General features: G+C 41.7%; 1 protein-coding gene across 2 annotated transcripts in view; it reads right to left on the bottom strand.

Annotated features, from left to right (window-relative positions):
* Positions 1-542: 542 nt before the first annotated feature.
* Positions 543-19,283, bottom strand: part of COL2A1 (collagen type II alpha 1 chain) — a 167,057-nt gene continuing 148,316 nt past the window's right edge. For both annotated transcript variants that reach the window (XM_029595088.1, XM_029595089.1), the window contains 9 exons: positions 18,274-18,381; positions 16,696-16,749; positions 16,352-16,459; positions 14,944-14,997; positions 14,064-14,171; positions 7,006-7,294; positions 5,177-5,364; positions 4,223-4,465; positions 543-2,280 (listed from right to left, as the gene is read on the bottom strand). In XM_029595088.1, the coding sequence (XP_029450948.1) occupies positions 2,134-2,280; positions 4,223-4,465; positions 5,177-5,364; positions 7,006-7,294; positions 14,064-14,171; positions 14,944-14,997; positions 16,352-16,459; positions 16,696-16,749; positions 18,274-18,381 (1,299 nt within the window). In that variant the 3' untranslated portion in view covers positions 543-2,133. The remainder of the gene's footprint in view (positions 2,281-4,222; positions 4,466-5,176; positions 5,365-7,005; positions 7,295-14,063; positions 14,172-14,943; positions 14,998-16,351; positions 16,460-16,695; positions 16,750-18,273; positions 18,382-19,283) is intronic.

Genomic DNA, 19,283 nt, shown 5'->3' with positions numbered 1-19,283 from the left:
CACCCTTCACCCGCCCCATCTCCTACTTCCCTAGGTGGGTAGATATTGGGAGAAGGTTGGTGGGGCTGTGCAGGATTGCCAATTTCAGAGAAATCTAGAAATATTACTCACGCTATCTGCCAAACTTTTCACCTTGGAAACCCTGCCTCTTGCCTCCCCCTCCGTTTCAAATCACCGAAAGGGCCAGACATGAGCCCTCCCTCCTTCAAAGTCTTATCAGAAATCAATTCCAAAGGGCTCTTTCTCCTTCCCTCTGTGCCCCTCTCCCCCACCTCGGCAAACTCTGAGAACCCACCCCCCACCGTGGCCCTCTCAGTGGCTTGAAATGCCACAGGATGCAAGCTAGTCTCCAACCAATCAGAGTGCTCTTCTGAGAAAAAGCTTATTAAATCAAGAAAAAAAGAACATTACAATTCTTTTTTAATTATCATTTTTTATTTGTGTTGTCTCGTTTTGTTATGAAATATCCCAGATAAGAGAAAGCATCGTTCAAAAAAGATTACATCATAGGTTGGAAAGAAATACAAGTAAAAAAAAAAAACCTCAAATGTGTTTTGGTCTTTTTTTTTTTTTTTTAAATTGAAAAGCTTTCTCCCTTTATTGCAGAACAATAGAGGATGGGGTGTGGGATGGAATGAGGATAGAAATGGACAGTGTGAGAGAATTATTTTGGACATTTTAGGGTCTGTATTGGCCATGGCTTCCCTATTCTACCACTTTTAAAATCAGTGTTGTAAAATATTTATTTTTAAATCTATTTTACAGTATACAACACATCATTGGTTCCTTTCTTACACGTCCTCTTAGCACTCGCTGCTTGCCACTGTTGGAGACACCATGCTGGGCAAGACGAACCTTTGTCCTGACTCTTGTTTGGCAGTTCTTATGTATGTCTTCTCCCTTCACACGAGGCTTACCTGCTTCCCCCACAGGTTTATAGCAAATTAGGATGTTGTTTGAGAGCACAAGTTACCTAGAGGTGTGGGAAAGGGTGTTTGAAAAACATGTTGGATATGGAAGGTGGGCAGACCCAGTGGGTCCTTTATGTGGTGACACTGTCTAGGTTGGTATGGATTCCCATGCCTTGTCTTGGAAAGCACATAGGAGATTCTTTAAATGGTTCTGACCACTTTTCTTGCGAGGTCGACATTGTCTACATGGCTCCTGCCATGCCAATCTTTCTTAAGCCTCCACTGCTACAGCTATGGGACGCTCCCAGGTGTTACGCCACAAACCAGCAGCAGCTGGTTGACTTTACCCAAGTCATTCCTGGGTTTCTCACTTCTTTTTCATTACACCTCTCCAGGAAAGTAGGATCCCAGAAAACCATCTTAAGCACGTTTATGTTAGGGTGGGGTGAGGGGCAATGAAAGTGATTTTCATGTGTGAAATTCCAGCCTCTGTGTCTGCTCCTGTCTGTTTCATTCACGTTAAGAATTTTCTTTATTTTGCAGTTGTATACTTAGTGTGAGGTAGCTTAAAACCAGGGAAGGGATTTTTTTTTTTCAATTTTGTCTTAAACTTCCTTCATCTTGGTTAAAAGAAAAGCAAAACAACAAACGCATCAAAAGGGCTTGTTAATCTTAGAACACTGGAAGTTTTCAACAGTGTCTAAAAATAAAACCCCAAATCAGCATAATACTTTCCAAAATGTTTATATTAACCAACGGTATAAAAGAAACATTACAAATTTGTTTTACAATAGCACCATTTTTGTTCCTGTGTCTATACACAGAACTCCTGCTGATATAAGATGAAAGGATGGGGGAGGGGTTGTTAAAATTTGCACTTGTACATCTGGGTTGCTTTATTTTGGGGGAGGGGGGGTCTTTAAACAAATCAGCTTCCCATCTCCACCTGACCCTTCGGTCTCACAGGAAGACAATAAATAAATAACACCATGATTTTATTTCACAGTCTGCCCAGCGATGGACTTTGGAATATAAAATACAAAATCCGAAATGCAGGCAAGTGGATGAATGGACTCACGGGACGGGTTCGGCCATTCAGTGCAGAAGTCCTAGAAGTGATTGGAAAGCACTCAGGTCTTTAGGGATTGTCTTGGTTTTTTTTTGTTTTTGTTTTTTTACATTTAAATGGAATGGATTTTTCTCTAGTGTAGTTTTTTTTTTTTTACAAGAAGCAGACTGGACCAATGTCAACGCCAAATTCCTGATCAGCTCCACCAATATCCATCGGTGCAATGTCAACAATGGGCAGGCGTGATGTCTTCTGCGTTCGGTATTCAATCACTGTCTTACCCCATTTGCCAGTGTGTTTCTAGGAGAGGGAGAGGAAAATGCAGGTCAGTAAAGCCCAATCACAGCTTTATGACTGGTAGAAAGACATGCCACCATATTGGAAATGGCAGTTTGATCTGATACAGCTCCTTCCACTCTCTCGAGTTTTTCTGGCAATGAAGAGCAAGGTTCTAGTAGCTCATAGTGGATATTTTGCAGGCTGCAATACCTTTTATTAGACCACGGTAAGAATTATTCCGGGGTGATGCTGTACATAAGTCTCATGACCCAATAGGGCCCTCTTTCAGATGTGATGATGATAATTATCTGGACAGTACTTATGTTGGTTTAATAAAAGGTTTCAATGAATCGAGTTTGGCATGAAGACAAGAGGCAGAGATCATTTCAAGCCTCCTGCATGCATGTAAAATCCTTAGCATGAAATCAGCTACATGCTGCTCCTACAGTGATTGCTTTTATTACATTTATTTGTTTTACTTTTTATTTCATCAAATTTTAAAGTACCTTTCCTAAAAGATGCTCAAAGCGATTACAAACGTGATTTAAAAACATATTACAATAAAGCTAAAGCAACATAAATATATTCAACAAATATGCTCATCAAAAAAGTGCAGAGAATAAACAGTTAAAAAAAAAGTCTCTAATACACTACTTTACCCGTGGAAACGGGCTTTTGTAAAATTGCCCTCTCTGTACGTGGGTAAACCTGCATGTGCAGGGCGTCGATGTGCGAACATTTATCGGCAGTGACAAGAGCTGCTCCTGAGGGCCGGGCTGGGGAGGGGTTTGGAACTCCACGTAGATTTTTAGCTTTTCAAAAGCACGCACATCTTTCTTCTGGGGAAAACTACCCAAACCAAGGGGCAGGTGTAAATGTGTGCGGGCAGGTTTCCTGGGAGGATTTTCAAAGGGAAAGAACATGTGCACGTTCACTTTGAAAACTGGTACAAAGTCTGTGGGCCAGTCTTAAAATTATCTCCCAAATCAAAAGCTGCTGTAAAAAGTCTTGTTTTGATGCTGCGTCAGAGTCAACAAATTTCATATCCAGATAGGCTTCTTTTTTAACAGAGTCCCATAAGGGTTGCTGCTACATATGCTCATGCTCGCTCTTAGCAAAGGGTCGGAGAGGACCTTAAAGATGCTTTTTTTTCTGCTGCAGTTTCTACTTTTTACTTTATTTTTAATTTTTGGCCCAGCAGTTTCCTTCTGACCCTGGGGTATCCAGATCAATGAAAACCAGCCTAAGTTGGGATATGGCACCCTAAGCCTTCATTCATAACCACCTAGAGGGTTTTCCCTCTAGGTGGTTATGGACCTGGACCGGGAATCATGCATCAGGGCTCATGTCGGAACTCTTAGGATGGGGCTTCCTCTCTCTCTCCCAGAGGTTGTGTGCCACATTATCATTGGCTGGGCCCCTACTATGGAACACGATGCCCCCTGAACTCAGATTACAGAATAATCTCAAAACTTTTAAGAAAAATTTAAAAACATGGCTCTTTAAAAAAGCCTTCACTAAAGAGTGTGGAGGGTAGAGAATGAAAGTACAGGGTAATGCAGATGAGAATGAATTTACTCAATCCTACATTTAAGAAGTAATATCTCAAAGAGATAGTAACTCAGTAATATACCTGGACTTGACCAACATTACTCAAATAATGATTTTATTTATGAAATTGTAACCAAACTTTATTGGCACCTGTTAGAATGTAAGATATCCTACATTTACTTACCTTAGTCTATGTGCCTATTTGTAAACCGTTGCAATGGTATATAACTTAGCGACGGTATAGAAAAGTTTTTAAATAAATAAAAAATAAATAAAACATTCCCAGCCCTGGCTGACCCATACTCCGCATGGCAACATGCATTACTGGCCACTGAGCCACTAGACCAGCCCATTATTGACTTTTTAATACTGAAATAAGTTGCTGTGCAGTTCTGCACATTCTTACGCTTACCTTGCAGCCATCTTCCAAAGCAGTGTAAGTAAATCGGCTGTTGCCCTCAGCTCTGATCTCCACATCATTGGATCCCTGTAGCAAGAGAGCCTTCTTTAGGTTGCCAGAAGCTTCGTCCATGAAGGCGATGCTGTTCTTACAGTAGTATGTGATGTTCTGAGAGGCATCCATGGACAACAGGCGTAGGAAGGTCATCTGGATGTTAGCAGTGTTGGGTGCTGAGCTATCATCGCCATAGCTGAACTGCAGAAGGAAGGACATGGGAAGCAGATTAGCATTTTCAAAGACTGTGAGAAACAAGCTTGCACGTGTGTGTTGGAGTGCACAGATGCTTTCTTTATCATTAACCTTGTGTGAATGGCATGCAATTCACCCTTCATATTAAGGCTACTCTGTGTGCATTCTCAAATCACCCTCCATCCTTCATGTGTGGGCACACTGTTCCTTCACAACACGCCTGGATGGACAGACATGCCCTTAACGCATTCTTTAGCTTTTCAACAAAGAACACATAAAAAGGCAGAAAATGGAAGAGCCACAGCACTTCACACTGTGGAGGATCCAGGATTGGACAGGGCTATTCGGGCCTGGGTGCGCTGCAGAAGTGGTGCACTCCACCCCGGGGAGGGGGGAAGGGGTCAGAGAAAACAGCTGCCACTACACTGGAATCCCCTACTAGTTCATCTATACCTTGTTGAGTGCCCCTAGGCATATCAGCTGAAATGTTTGAGGGGGGTAATAATAAAGAAGAATAGACATCCCCGAGAACACAACTCAGACTACATAGGAGCTATGTTTGTCGGAAGAACTGTACAACACTACAGGGAGAACTACTAACTGCAAAACAAGAAACTATATATTGAACATCACACCAAAGTATTCAATAATAGCTATACAATAAGTAAACCTGCATCATTGCTCTATTAATTCCAGTAACTGGAAACGGGCACTTACATGGAAGCCCCCGTTGATTGTCTCCCCAAACCAGACATGTTTCTTCTCCTTGGTCTTGCTTGTCCACCAGTTCTTCTTGGGTATTTTGGTTGGATTTGGATAGACACATGTCTCACCGGTTTCCATGTTACAGAACACCTTAATGGCATCCAAGGTGCATCCTTGATTAGGGTCAATCCAATAGTCACCTATGATAGATGTACAAGAATCATTGGTGGGACATCATTGGTGGGACATGTCTCAGCAGGTGTCACACAGTTGACAAGGCTGGCCAGAGACAGATCACCAACAACAGATCTGTTTTCAGTTAGAAATACTAGGCCCAGTTACTTTTCTTACAATATCTTGTGTAAATTATGTAATGGATATTGTTTAGCTAGTACAAAGAAGATATTACAAGGCTACTTATATTCTTATTTTGGTGGGAAATAAAAGAAAAATGTAAGCACATGTGGGACAGATATAGACAGCAGTGATAAGAACGGTGTTAGGTAAAAGAAACGGGAGAGGGCTTTGGAGTTGATTAAGTATGGATTACATCATAGGTTCATTTAGCAAGAATTACATCAAAGGTTCATTTGGCAAGAATGGCAAAGCAGCAAACAGAGGAGACAACAAAACAGGACTTGGATGGTCAAGTTTTGTTCAGCTGACAGATGGGATGTATCATTAGACCGAGCAGTTAGAACGGGAATGACTGGGTAGACTGGATGGACCAATTGGTCTTATCTGCCTTCATCTAATATGTAAAGCTCTGAGTGAAAGCCTACTTCAGTGGTACATTGATATTAAAGACCTCTGACAGGAGATAGAGGAATGCTGGGTGCTCCTTCTGGTAAGTTAGTGTTTTATGACCTTCTGTTCATGAGGGGAATATCCTCTGATGGTAAAATTAGTATATATGCATGTTAAGTAGCTTGTATTCGCAAACATGATATTTTATGAATAGCAAAAGTATGTGCGTATTTTTGGTTTTATGCACACATTTACTTGTGTAGAAAAGGGGCAGTTCTAGAGCAAGGCCAAGAGGTGCACAAGTTGCTTTTTTTTTTTAAGAGATTTAGAAAATACATTAGGTGACTTATTCGCACGAATTTACACCTGCTAATTGTCTAGCTCAACTGAGATCAGATTTGTTTATTCTCTGCTATTATGGGTGGAAGGTCTGGATGAACTGGGGGGAGCTTAGTGTGAAGTAATAGGAGGGTCTTCGTGACCTGGAAACACACTGTGTGGTGCAGGATCCGCAAACTGGTAATTTCGTGTGCATATTTGAAAATATACCTGCCTCCATGTATAAATCAGGGTTTTAGGCATGCAAGTTACATTTTTTCACACGTAAAATATATGCATGTATTTTTTTTAAATATGTAACAACATAACATATTACAACATAAAATCAATTAAATCTAACAAAAAAAAATTAAGTTACAATTATAAGAGTTGGATTAAACTATGGTTGTTTTATGGGGGGGGGTTTTTTGCACTTTTTATTCTTGAGAAATATCTTTTTTTAAATTTTAAATAACTTAGATTTGTTTTGAAACGTGGTACAATAAAAGCAATAAAGTAAATTAAACTAGGTACAGAAAAAATATGTGCTTTCAATGCATTGCAAATATTCGCGCACACGTTCGGGGATAGATGTATGCGTATTTTATAATCTGCATGGACCAGATCGGAACAATTTATAAAATGCTACAGTAGTTCTCTGTGTGCCCATATACGTGCGTATATGGGCAGTGCAGAGATCTTTGAAAGTAAACATTAATGTTAGGAAGTTACGCAAGCACTATGAAGTTGTGTTGGGTTGCTCTGCTGGCACATACCACTCTTCCAATCAGAATGGCACAGCTTCAGGTCCCGGCAGGTGCGGGCAGGGTTCTTCCTGCTACCTTCAGGGCTACGGATGCTCTCAATTTGGTTGTTGAGTGATTTCAGAGTGGCATCGACCTCTGCATCATGTTGACGAAGGTTACTGGAGGCTTGGTCAGCACGCATGTAACGCAGAGGATCGGGAGCTTTCTCAGGCTGACCCAAGCCAGCAAAGGCAGACATGTCGATGCCGGGGCCCGGAGGACCAGGGGGACCAGGAGGACCAGGCTGACCAGGAGGGCCCTACGGAAAGAAAAGAGAGCAACCAACATCCATTACAAAACATCGCCATTATGCAATGCTAATCTCTCTTTCGCACCACATGTAATGCCTGCCTTGTTATGGTGTCACCCTCTCCCCTTATATATTGTCAAACTTTCTCTCCATTATATACTGGCCGGTTTGGTGTAGTACTTGGTAAAGTTGTCACTCTCTCTCCATACGTAATTAATGTACACTTTGGTATGGTGGTCACTTTCTCTCCGTAAATGTCCTCAGTGTGTGTAATAACAGTAATAACAGCTGAAAGAATATACGGTCATGCGTTATATGTACTACAGATACCTGTGGCACTAAAAGTCAGATTTAAGGAAATAATCAATTTTAAATGGAAAAAAAAACCCCATGAAATACCATTATCCTAGACAAGTGATGGCGGACTCCAGTCCTCCAGTGCCACAAACAGGCCAGGTTTCCAGGACATCCACAATGAATATGCACACTATGGAGGCAGTGCATGCAAATCTTTCTCATGCATATTCATTGTGGATATCCTGAAAACCTGGCCTGTTTGTGGCACTGGAGGACTGGAGTTCGCCATCACTGCCCTAGACCAAAAAGCATTCCTCTTTGTTTTACTGTAGCAAATATCCAATTTTATAAAAATGTATTATTAAAGAGTTCAGTGACTGCTTCCGCTTCCATTCATTGATTTACATGGAAATAAAGATCAAACACGTTGTGACTATTTTCTATTGGACTTAACTTTATAGATTTGTGACTAGAGCTCCACTTCCACTATCATGTCAGTGCAGAATGGAGAGGTTTTACTCAAATATCTAGTGGATTTTTAAAGTGCTATGAGCACCAAACCAAGGAACACATGCGTGACTCGGCCGCACGGATTTTAAAAACTGCGCGAGTATGCGTGTATCTCCTGGTATGCGCACAAATAAAAAATGTCAAAAAAGGGGAGGGAGTGGGCGGGGTTTGGGTGGGGCACGGGCGGGCAGAGTCTATAACATGAAACCTGCACATAAGAATTTATGTGCAGAAGTGCGCGCCGGGATCCTCTGCAGCGTAACGTTACTTCTGCTATGGACGGCTGGTAAGTAATAAAATAAAAACTAGGCCAGTCAGCAGGTTTTTAAGGGTCAGGGCTAATAGGGTTAAAGTGAGACAAGTTAGCTAGGGAGTTTAGGAAGTCCTCTTCTTTACTGGGGTGAACTGGGAATGAACTGGTAATTGCGTCGACACTCGTATCTACTAAATTCCCCCCCCCCCCATTTATTGATCGAGGTGGCATTTGCACGCACATGCACGCGTCAATATAAAGTTGTGCGCACATGTATGTGCGCATACCTGATTTTATAACAGGCGCATGTATATACGCATATATGCGCATATGTTATAAAATTGCTGCGTTCATGTGTGCGAACCGGAAAACACACACACGTGTGCACGTGCACGGGTCTTAAAATTCACCTAAAAATGAGCCAATTTCAGGATGTCTGAGAGGTGTTTGCTTCTTGAGATGGATTTGGTGTCCTGGCAATACTACTGTTCTTAGTATGTTATCAAGCTTTTATACGGCTACCATTTTGGGAGGCTGAGGGCAGAAACTGGGGTTGGATTTGATATGTGGTTATGGGAGGTTGCTGCACTGGTTAATGGAATGGAAGGTCTCTTGGTCAATGGGATTGTATTACTGGGGATTTGCTGTATATGTTATTCTATTTTATATTTATTTTTATTGATTTGTCCATTTTATAATCCACCTTGGACTGGCTTGATGCATGGAAAGGAAGTCTTAAATTAAATTATAATTGTTGTGTGGTGAAGTAACACAGCAACCATACTATTTTCAATTAAAAATATTGTGGAGACTGCCTCCGGTTTGGAATTAAATAGGCATTACCAGAATCCAAGCTGTAAGGTGAAAAGTGTTAACACAGGCTTTGGTTAAACCATGAGACATGAGGACCAAGATGAAGTGCCTTTTGCAGCAAGGGAATGGAGGTAAATTCTTCCCCATGCACCCTGGAATGCAGCCTTGCATTAATAACTATAAGTGCCTGGGTTAAATGCCTGGAAATGGAGCACAGAGGTGCAAAAAGACCGGTCAGATACCCAGGAAATTCTAAAGTAGCATTAGGCGACCAAAGTTAGATATCCAATAAAGTGGGTGCTCTACAGGCGTGGCCTTAGAGTTGGATGCACGAGGGGCATTCTTCATAGGATAAGGGGACAATTTTTAAAGCCATTTACATGCATAAAACATGGGTTTATGTACGTAAATGGCTTGTTATAAAACTACCTGAGGTTTATGTACATAAAGGAGTGTGCACAACCTGATCTTGCGCATGCTTTGATGAGCACTAAAGATAGGAGTTGGGCAGGGGTAGAACAGGGGTTTGCGCAACTACTTTTGAGTTTAAAAAGGCTGCATGTACATAAACATGCACTACAAGTTCTGTCTTGAAAGAGCAGGTGTGACTCTGTGCAGGGGAGTTTATGTGCATTGTTTTGGAGAATTATCAAAATGGACTTATGTGTGCATGCCTTCTTTGAAAATTGATGTAATTTCTGCGTGTTTTTGCCACTTTCTTTATGCGAGAATGTTTGAAAATTATCCTCCCTGTCTAAAGCAGTCATGAGCTATTCACCAGGTATTTTAGTGTCTAACGAAATGTCCAATCCAATATTCAAAGGAAGTAGGAGATGACTAATACTCATTAAAACACCTGTTCTGTTTTCTAGGTGCGTACATTTTAAGCTCCTGAAAATTCCCTTAGGAACACAGTTGCTTATCTTTGCAAATTCATCCCATAAATGCTATTTTTTTCTTTCAATTGAGAAATAGCATGTTTAATTTTGATTATAAAATTAAAATTGGTGTCCCACTACAGGGTCCTTCCAGGGTCCATATTAAGTCCCCAAATTTATAAGATTACCTTTAGAAAAAGAATGAAACAGGAACGTGGTCCTTGTTTTTTATCGTTCTGCCATGTCTGTTTAAACGTGGGATACACTGGGGATGCATACATTGATCTACTAAATTATGAAAAAGTCTGGCTAGAAAATGAAAGTATGTATTTTGAACTGGGGAAACCTCATAAAGTGCCAATATATATAATAATGGGGATCTACTGCATCTCCACCTTTGAGGCAATGAAAACATGCAGTTTGGGCTGTCTCTGCCAAGCTTGGAATTCAGGTGTCCATCTGAACTGGGTTTTATAAAAATGCAGATGCAATGTGGATCATGTTTACACTGCTGTATCCCTTAGCAAATCCTCCTTCTGTGGGGTCCTCTGCTGTGCTCTCTCAGTAGTAGGGAGCACAAAAGGTTAGCTGGAGGACACAAAACACAAAATTATCTTGGCAAGGGAGCTGGCTTTTTTTTTACTTCCCTGTGGGTGCTCACCTCTGCCTCCATTTCCTCCCCTCTCCCACCTCACAGTCCTCCATGCTTACCTCTAGGACAACAGCAGTACTGAAAGCACAGGCCACGGCAAAGCAAAAAAAAAAAGTGTTGCGCTCCCTGCTTCTGCAGCATTCCCTCTGCCACCTCCACCTCCCCGTCTCCTATCCCTCTGCCTCAGTGGCCTAACCTCACCTCTCTCTCTTACCTAGCCTTCCTCCTTCCTCTTACTATCTCGCACTCCTCCATCTTCCTGCTTCCCTCTTGCCCAATTGTCTTCTCCCGCCCTTCCACCATCCCCTCTTATCTCCCTCCCTCCAGGCCACTTCCAGACCGCCCAGGCTGTTGACTTCAGCAAGCAAAAGAAGAGAGAGGAAAAGTTACAACGCCGGGCTATTTAATGGCTACTGCGGAATATAAGGTTGACTAAATAAATTTATGTATAGGTTTTTATACACCGATTGCCATTTGCACATCGTATCGGTTTACAAGAAAACAGTGCAATTAAAACGGAGCAATTAAAATGGAGCATAATACAAAGAAAACAGTGCAATTACAATGGAGCATAAAACAGTGTAATTAAAATGGAGCATAATAGATAAATGCATCATAATAGTTTACAAAAAGCCTAATGACTATAGTAAGAGGCATACAGATACAAGGAGTAAGTTAACACCAGTACATGGATCAAATTGACATCATTAAAGTATAGTATAAGTAAGAAGTATTTAAGTTGATCAACTTAAGAACTATGTACAAAACTACAGATTCCCAAGGACATTGATCTTATTATAAAGGGGTATAAACATATCGTGAGGGTATAAACGTATAATGGGGCGCTTGGAAACATAAGGAGAGATCATCAAAGGATGCGTATAGAGGTGGCATCAGGAGAGGTGATAGAGTGTAGAGATGGAAACAGAGATAGCGTATGGAAGTAGCATCGGGAAGCAAATGATGGTTGCATCGGAAAGGGTGAATATGACAGACAGATAAATTAAAACATGTAACAGACAGATAAATTAAAACATGTAAGAGAATAGCAAACATGTGAGAGAATAACAAAAATGGCGGAAAATTAGGAAAGGAGGTGGTAAATGGAATAGAGATGGACTCGCAGGGGGGAAGGGTGGGTGGTGTTGGTCAAAGGCTTGTTTGAAGAGCCATGTTTTTAATTTTTTTTTTAATTTCTGTATGCAAGGCTCTATGCGGAGGTCGGGGGGGAGCATTCTGTTCCACAATGTGGGACCAACTATGGAGACTGCTCGGGCCCTTGTGGAGGAGAGATGAGTGAGTTTGGAGAGGGAATGTATAAGATTCCTTGGTAAGCTAATCTGGTGGGTCTGTCTGATTTATGAAAGCGGATAGAGTCATGAAGCCATTGTATATTTTCATTGAAAAGGGTCTTGTGTATGAGAGTTAGGCTTTTGTATTGAATTCTCGAGGCGATAGGGAGCCAGTGGAGGTCTCTCAGAATGGGAGCAATATGGTCTTTTTTGCATGTGTTAGTGACAATTCTAGCTGTGGCTTCCCCAATGTAATAACATACATTGTGTTTGCTAAATAATGCAGGAGGTAGTGCTAACAGAAAGAGAACACTACATGCCATTTTAAAAGCATATGAGGTCAATATTCAAAGACTGTGTATGAATAGCTTTTCCAGTTATGTGCACAAAAGCTGAGCTTTGAATATTTGCCCCACTGAATGCATAGGGGGTCATTTTCAAAGGAGTTACGCATGTAAATGTGACATACTATCGTAGCAATTTTCAAAAGCTATTTACTCGAGTAAAGTGCACTTACTTGAGTAAATCCTATGGACAATTCAATGGCATATATTGTAGCAATTTTGAAAAGCCCACTTACTTGAGTAAAGTGTATTTACTCGAGCAAAAACCAGTTTTGCTCGAGTAAATGCTTTTGAAAATCTGGCCCAATAAATTTTGCACACATAAAATTAACTCACACTAAAAGGGGCCTCAGTGCAGACACTGGAGAGGCAAAGCTTAACTGGGGAGTGCACATATTCAGTGCTGGCTGGGTAAAGTTATGTGCACAAAAAAAAATCATAATCTTAAATTTGCCCAGATAAAATTATGCACCTAACTTTATCCGAGAACATTCAGCATAACTTTCCCTGGATAGATTTGTTACTTGCAGTGCAGCTGAATATTGACCTCATTATGTATATATATATAATCTATATATATATACATACACACACACTTTCACTAGTTAAATTACCTATCTTCTCTGATTCCTTTCCTTCTCGCTCCTTTTCTCCTTTTTGTCTACACTACCTCTTTCACATTACTTCCTGACAACTTTTTCTGTACTCTGTTTTGTTCTTCGTCCATCTCTATCTCTTTGCTTCTTTTCCTATTCTGAATCTCTCCCCCATTACTCCTTCCAGCCCTCTGTCTTCCCCCCACTATCACCACTCCCTGACTGTCCTTCTGTCCTTTTCTATCACCCCTTCCAGATCTATTTAAGCCTTAATCTACCTCCTCTCTTCCCCCACCCATTTCAGCTCCCCCCCCCTCTCTCTCTCTCTCTCTCTCGCTCTCATGTCCCTCCCAGTCTTCATTCTCCCTCACTTCTGGCTCCCCTCTCACCCCAATCCAGCTTTCAGCTCCCTCCTCTCACATTCTCCCTAAAACTCCAGCTTCCTCTATTACCTCCTCAGCCTCCAGCTCTCCTCTCATTCCCCCCCCCCACCCCTAGCCTCCAACTCCTCCGGCTACCATCTTCCTCCCATCACCCATCCTCCTGCCTAAAATTTCCTGCTCCAGCTTCCTCCTTCCTCCTCTCACCCCCAGCCCCCTTTATCTTCCAGCTTCCTCCTCCAATCATCTCTAGAATAGCAGAAGTGCCAATGGCAGGGTATATGGATGTTAGAAAGTTAATGAGGTCTGAGCCGGGCGTTTAAAGGATTCCTAGTCATCTGGTCAGGTGATGTTGCCTGGCCAATCACAATGCTTGGCTTTTCTCAGCCTTTTTAGAATGATCTACAATCAGTTCAATGCAGGTAGGAACCTATCTATACTCTTCAGAGCAAGAGGCACTAAAGACTGTTCAAACACTGCTGTCTGTTTATGAACAGATAATTCTGGGAACACAACAACCATCTTGGATTTTAGCTTGTATCTTTGTACCTCTTCTCCCCGGCATTCTAATACAGCTCCCACCAGGATAAGAGACCTGTGATGTTATGAAACCCGTCCCACCCACACAAGAAATGGGCATGAGGGGTGGCCACAGAGTTTATCACCCCAATTGCCTCACTTGTTGCATTATACATTTTCAAGACCTGTTCATACAAAGCCATCTGCAACCTATGGGTCTCCTATGGGCACAAATAATACTTACAGAAGATCCAGTTTCACCACTACGACCGCGGGGCCCAGGGGGACCAATAGGACCAGGGTGACCATTAGAGCCTTCTTTACCAGAGGGGCCGACGGGACCGGGAGGACCCTGTAGAGATTAATAAGACAAAAATGAGGGCATCAACAGAATTGTACCATGATCCATCCCAACATCCTTAACTTTCATGAATCACCTTTATAAAGTCAACACTTCTAAGAAATCCTAACTAGTGCTAGTCCTGGCAAAGAACTGAGAATACAAAAAAAGGAGGAAAATATGCGTGTGTACAATATGTGAGGGAGGAGGGCTGACTGCATCTCTCTCTATGTGTATATATATATATATATATATATATATATATATATGTGTGTGTGTGTGTGTACGTGTATAAATAGGCGGGGAGGGTGAGCTGACTGTATAGATGTAGGTACGTGTGCGTGCATGTGTATATACACACAATAGGTTTATAGGAGCAGAACACAATATTTCCACGTGTGTGTGAGCATGTACATGTGCACTATTTCTGCCTACTTGTGTGTACGTGAGCCAGCAGCATTTAAGAACTATCGACAACAACAGGCGCTTTCTCAGACTAACAGCTGAAGTTTGTTCAGGTATTACTGTGTGACGAGTGGCATTGGTAATGACAGGACTTTGGGCGTTACTGTGTAATGACTTTGGGTCTGTCAGACTGTTGCACGGCAGAACACAAACTTCTTTACTTACAAATTATCTCAGACTAAACCCCCTTAGAGCTGCTTTTTCTGTGTTCATAGCATAGCGTTAAACCTCCTTTGGTGTTTCTGTAACCCGCCTTTCGTAGCGGAGACAGGTGATTAGGGATGTCAAAGACACCGGACGTGACTTATCTCTCACTTACTCTGGGACCAGAAGGACCGGCAGGACCAGACGCACCTTGATCACCGGAGGTACCCTATGGAGGAAACAAAAGCAATCATGCAGTACATCAGCACTCACTGTCCACAACACAATGACTAAGTACGTCATCGGGGGGCCTTGTTAATTAATTAATTACGTAGGCCGGTGCGTGCAAGTACTACGGTCCTTCTGAAGGAATATTTCTGCAGACGTCTAGACATGCTTCTTATCTCAGAGGGATTTCAGACTATAGAAACCTGCAAACTAGCTGGTCTGGCACGGCCGTCATGCTGTGCCCGGGGTCTGGTGTGGCACGACATTTTGTTTGGGATCAGGCTTGGCACACAGCTTATTTATTTATTTGTTTGTTTGTTTGTTTGTTTGTTTGTTTATGTGCCGCGTTATCCAAGATTCTGAGCGGCATAAATACATTAAAACTAACAGTACAAACAACCCTGACAGATGTTTACTCATTTAACAGCAGGTAGCTGAGACTCATTTTCCGTCGAATAAAAAAGATTTCAAAACACTTACTCTACAAATGCCAGTTGCAGTACAGCTATTATGACTCACCCGATCAAATCACATTAAATAGAAATATAGCACGGTGCATTTTAATCACTAGATGAAAAGCATTCAGTAAAGGCTGCTTTGAATACAAATGTTTTAAATAACTTTTTAAAAGTTTTAAAACAAGGCTCTCTCCTGCATCCTTTGGGCAGAGAGTGCCATATAACAGGGCCAGTGACAGCAAACATCTGCTCCCGGAACTTTACTACCCAGATAGACTGCACTGTGAGGACATCGAGAAGACAGTACCCAGATAGACTGCACTGTGAGGACATCGAGAAGACAGTACCCAGATGGACTGCACTGTGAGGACATCGAGAAGACAGTACCCAGATAGACTGCACTGTGAGGACATCGAGAAGACAGTACCCAGATGGACTGCACTGTGAGGACATCGAGAAGACAGTACCCAGATGGACTGCACTGTGAGGACATCGAGAAGACAGTACCCAGATAGACTGCACTGTGAGGACATCGAGAAGACAGTAGCCAAATGGAGGGTGTATAGCTCCTCAACAGCGAGTCCCCTACATTGCAGTTTCTAAAGATTGAGTGAGTGTGTGTGTGGAATGGAGCACAAGATGGTTTTTCAGGCTAAGCACATCTTAGAGCTGGCCCAGTTTACATGAAAGAACCATCCGCCTTCACGTTTGAGAATTCGTTCCGGCTATTAAGCAATTTTATGTATTTTTTAATTTTATTTAATTATTACCTTTTTCTTTTATTCTTTTCTTTTATTATTTTTCTCTAATGTAAACCACTTTGACAAAATCTAATTTTATAAAGTGGTATATAAATTCCTTTAAATAAATAAATAAATAAATAAGACCGATACTCACGGGAGGTCCAGGCAGACCTTGCAGACCAGTGAAACCTCTGTGACCCTTCTGCCCTCTCTCACCAGCTTCACCAGCCTCTCCCTTGTCACCACGAGGTCCTTGGGGACCCTGAAAGTAAAATTCATTGAGACTTGTGACTTCCAACATCTGGAGAACCTCCTGCAAGTCATCGCAACCTGCTCAGTTTCTACGGCCCTGTGACCGCTTACCATAGATTGAATGCTAAATAATGGTACAAATGGAAACGCAACGACCACATTTCTACTGCTAATAATAATTTCTTAACACTGTTTTATTATACTGATATTTATCAAGAATATGGGTTTGCAACACAGCTTACTTACTGGTATGCCACGAGCCCCAGCCGGCCCTGCTGGGCCCAATGGACCTTGAGATCCCTATGGAAAAAAAGAGAGAGATACTGAGAACCTGAGCGTCCACAGTAATAACGGAGGAACAGAACATGCTAATGTAATAAAGGGAGATCAGCATAAGAAAACCTGTCCACATTATGGACATTTCAGTCCAGGCTAGGAAAGATCCCGCACAACAGACTCTCTGCTTACACTTGTGCTTGTTGAAAATTGTAGTGGTGAATATAAATTATAGAATTGTTTCCCCTGAAAAGTTTTATTTTCACTGGTCATGAAAAGAGGTGTTTCTGTAATTTGTAAGCAAGGAGGCCACAAGCTGGAGAGAATACTAATTTGTTGATGGGGAAAGTCAGATTGGGACAAACATTAAATAAACTCTTTTTTGTGGCTGTTTTGCTTTGTCGCAGCGCCTTTGTGAGGGCACCGACTACCGTGAATGCTACTCAGGGCAGAAGTGTCTTCTCAAAGTCACTTTGTCACGGTGTGACGGAATAATTTTGGCAGTCAGGTGATCTTGATCAGGAAGGAAAGGCAGGCTGCAGCAGACAGGTTTGCATATATTTACAAAAGCATTGGCAAATTTTCTAACTATGGCTCTAGGAGATCTATTGACAAGAAGGCAGTTTCCTGAACTACTGCCTGGTTAGTAGACCATTTGGTATCTCTTCTCTTGCACATCTTGCCGGCACATCCTACACTGTCTTAAAACATTATCATTTAAGGTATGCTTCTTGCTGCTCTCATTCTTCTACAGTATCTGTCTATTATGCATCTATACTATAAATTTAAAGAGCCAGAGATCAACTGATAAAGATTTATATATCAACCTGGTAAGGGTTGCATATTGTCAAAAGTAAAAGTGTGAGAAGAGATTCTCTAATGTGATTATGGAAGCAGATTTCCAGTAATAGCTTTGTGATGCTATCAAGAGCCACCCATTAAAGGGTTCATTTTAAGACTGACCACATAAGGGATATGAATTTCTGTTTTATTATGAATGCTTTTATTGTAAACCACCTAGTAATTGATAGGTGGTATATATGGGGGTTTTTTTTAATGAATAAATAAATGCAAAGTCCACAGGTACTTTCCACCCAAGACTGTGCAACAATTTTCTGTGTGAAAAGTTTGCATATATTTTCATTTTGAAACTTATCTCAGGAAAACTCCAATTCATGCAGGTAGATTTTTCTGAGAAAAAAAAATATGTGTATGCTTTGAAAATGTAAAATTATCCATGTGGTTCCAATCCCCTCTCTGGCTCCGCCCCCAGTAATGCCTCTTGGCACTGCAGGTAAAACTGTGTGCAGAAAGGCCCTAAGGGCGTACTTTTTCTGGGCATCTAGGACAGGCGGTTTTCAAAAGACCCATTTCTATGGATAAAGCCATTGTTTTACCCCTGGAAATGGCTTTGTACATTGCTCTGATTTACAAGCGTGATAATCTGCAATAAATCAAAAAAATAAACTAAATGAAACTACATTTTGAAAAACTACCTTCCCTCTGCTGAAACCAAGACTAAAGACCATCGCCAGTGGAAATACTTACAGCTTCACCGCGGTCTCCTTGCTTGCCAGTAGGACCGACGGGACCAGGAGAACCAGGGGCCCCAGGAGCTCCAGAAGCCCCAACGGGGCCAGTCTCGCCACGGTCACCCTGTTTGGAGATGAAAATCTCATTAGTAAGTCACGTTGCTCCTCGATGACACACACATTGCACCCTCGGAGACTCACACCATAGATTCCATCTTGGAAGAGAAACTGTCCACCAGTCTGAAGCTCATCAGGAAATAACTACCTACCACGGATATAATTAAGGAGCAATCAATGGGTGGGGGATATACAAAATGGAGGGACGACAGGGTGGGACAGACCAATAGGTTGTGTTTGAGGAAAATATCCCATGAAAGGGTATGTGTCCTTTGGGAGTGAGCAGGGTGGGAGTCATTGCAGCCCAGTGTTGAGAAATATCCTGTTGGAGGAGTCAGGGTAAAACATATCCATTGGGGTATTTATCCTATTTGGGGGGATAGAGTGTGAGATATCCATGCAGCATATTGTATATCCAAGAGGAAGGAGCAGGGTGGGATATATCCATGGGGATTTTTGCTGTGGGAAAATATATGGCAGTTGATATTCAAATGGTTTTGTCTGGCTACGTTTGAGACTCTGAGTTTTAAATATGCCGTCCCGTAGACCAAGCTCCACTTAACCCAATAATCTTATTAAAGTTGGAGAAGGAGAAATTGACAGTTGCCTAGCTGTTTGGTTTTGTTTTGGTTTTCTACAATCAGTAAGCCAGTGAGGGGCAAAGTTACCCAGATAAGTTAACTTTAACTGAGTGTATTCAGTGGGAGACATCACCCGCTGAATATATGGCTAAAATTACAGTTATCTTTACATTTAAATCTGTGCTGTAACATATAATTGTTCCTTTTACACGCCACACCTAAAATAAGATGTCATCATACAAATGGACACATCCTAGAGACCATACAATATAACTTCAATCCCCATTTTACAAATTCTCCCAATCCCCCCTATCCTTCCCATCCTACT

The sequence above is a fragment of the Rhinatrema bivittatum genome, chromosome 3 (assembly GCF_901001135.1).
Source record: "Rhinatrema bivittatum chromosome 3, aRhiBiv1.1, whole genome shotgun sequence".
Taxonomy (NCBI): Eukaryota; Metazoa; Chordata; class Amphibia; order Gymnophiona; family Rhinatrematidae; genus Rhinatrema; species Rhinatrema bivittatum.
The sequence above is the reverse complement of the archived record's forward strand: the minus strand, read 5'-3'. Positions and strand labels throughout refer to the sequence as shown.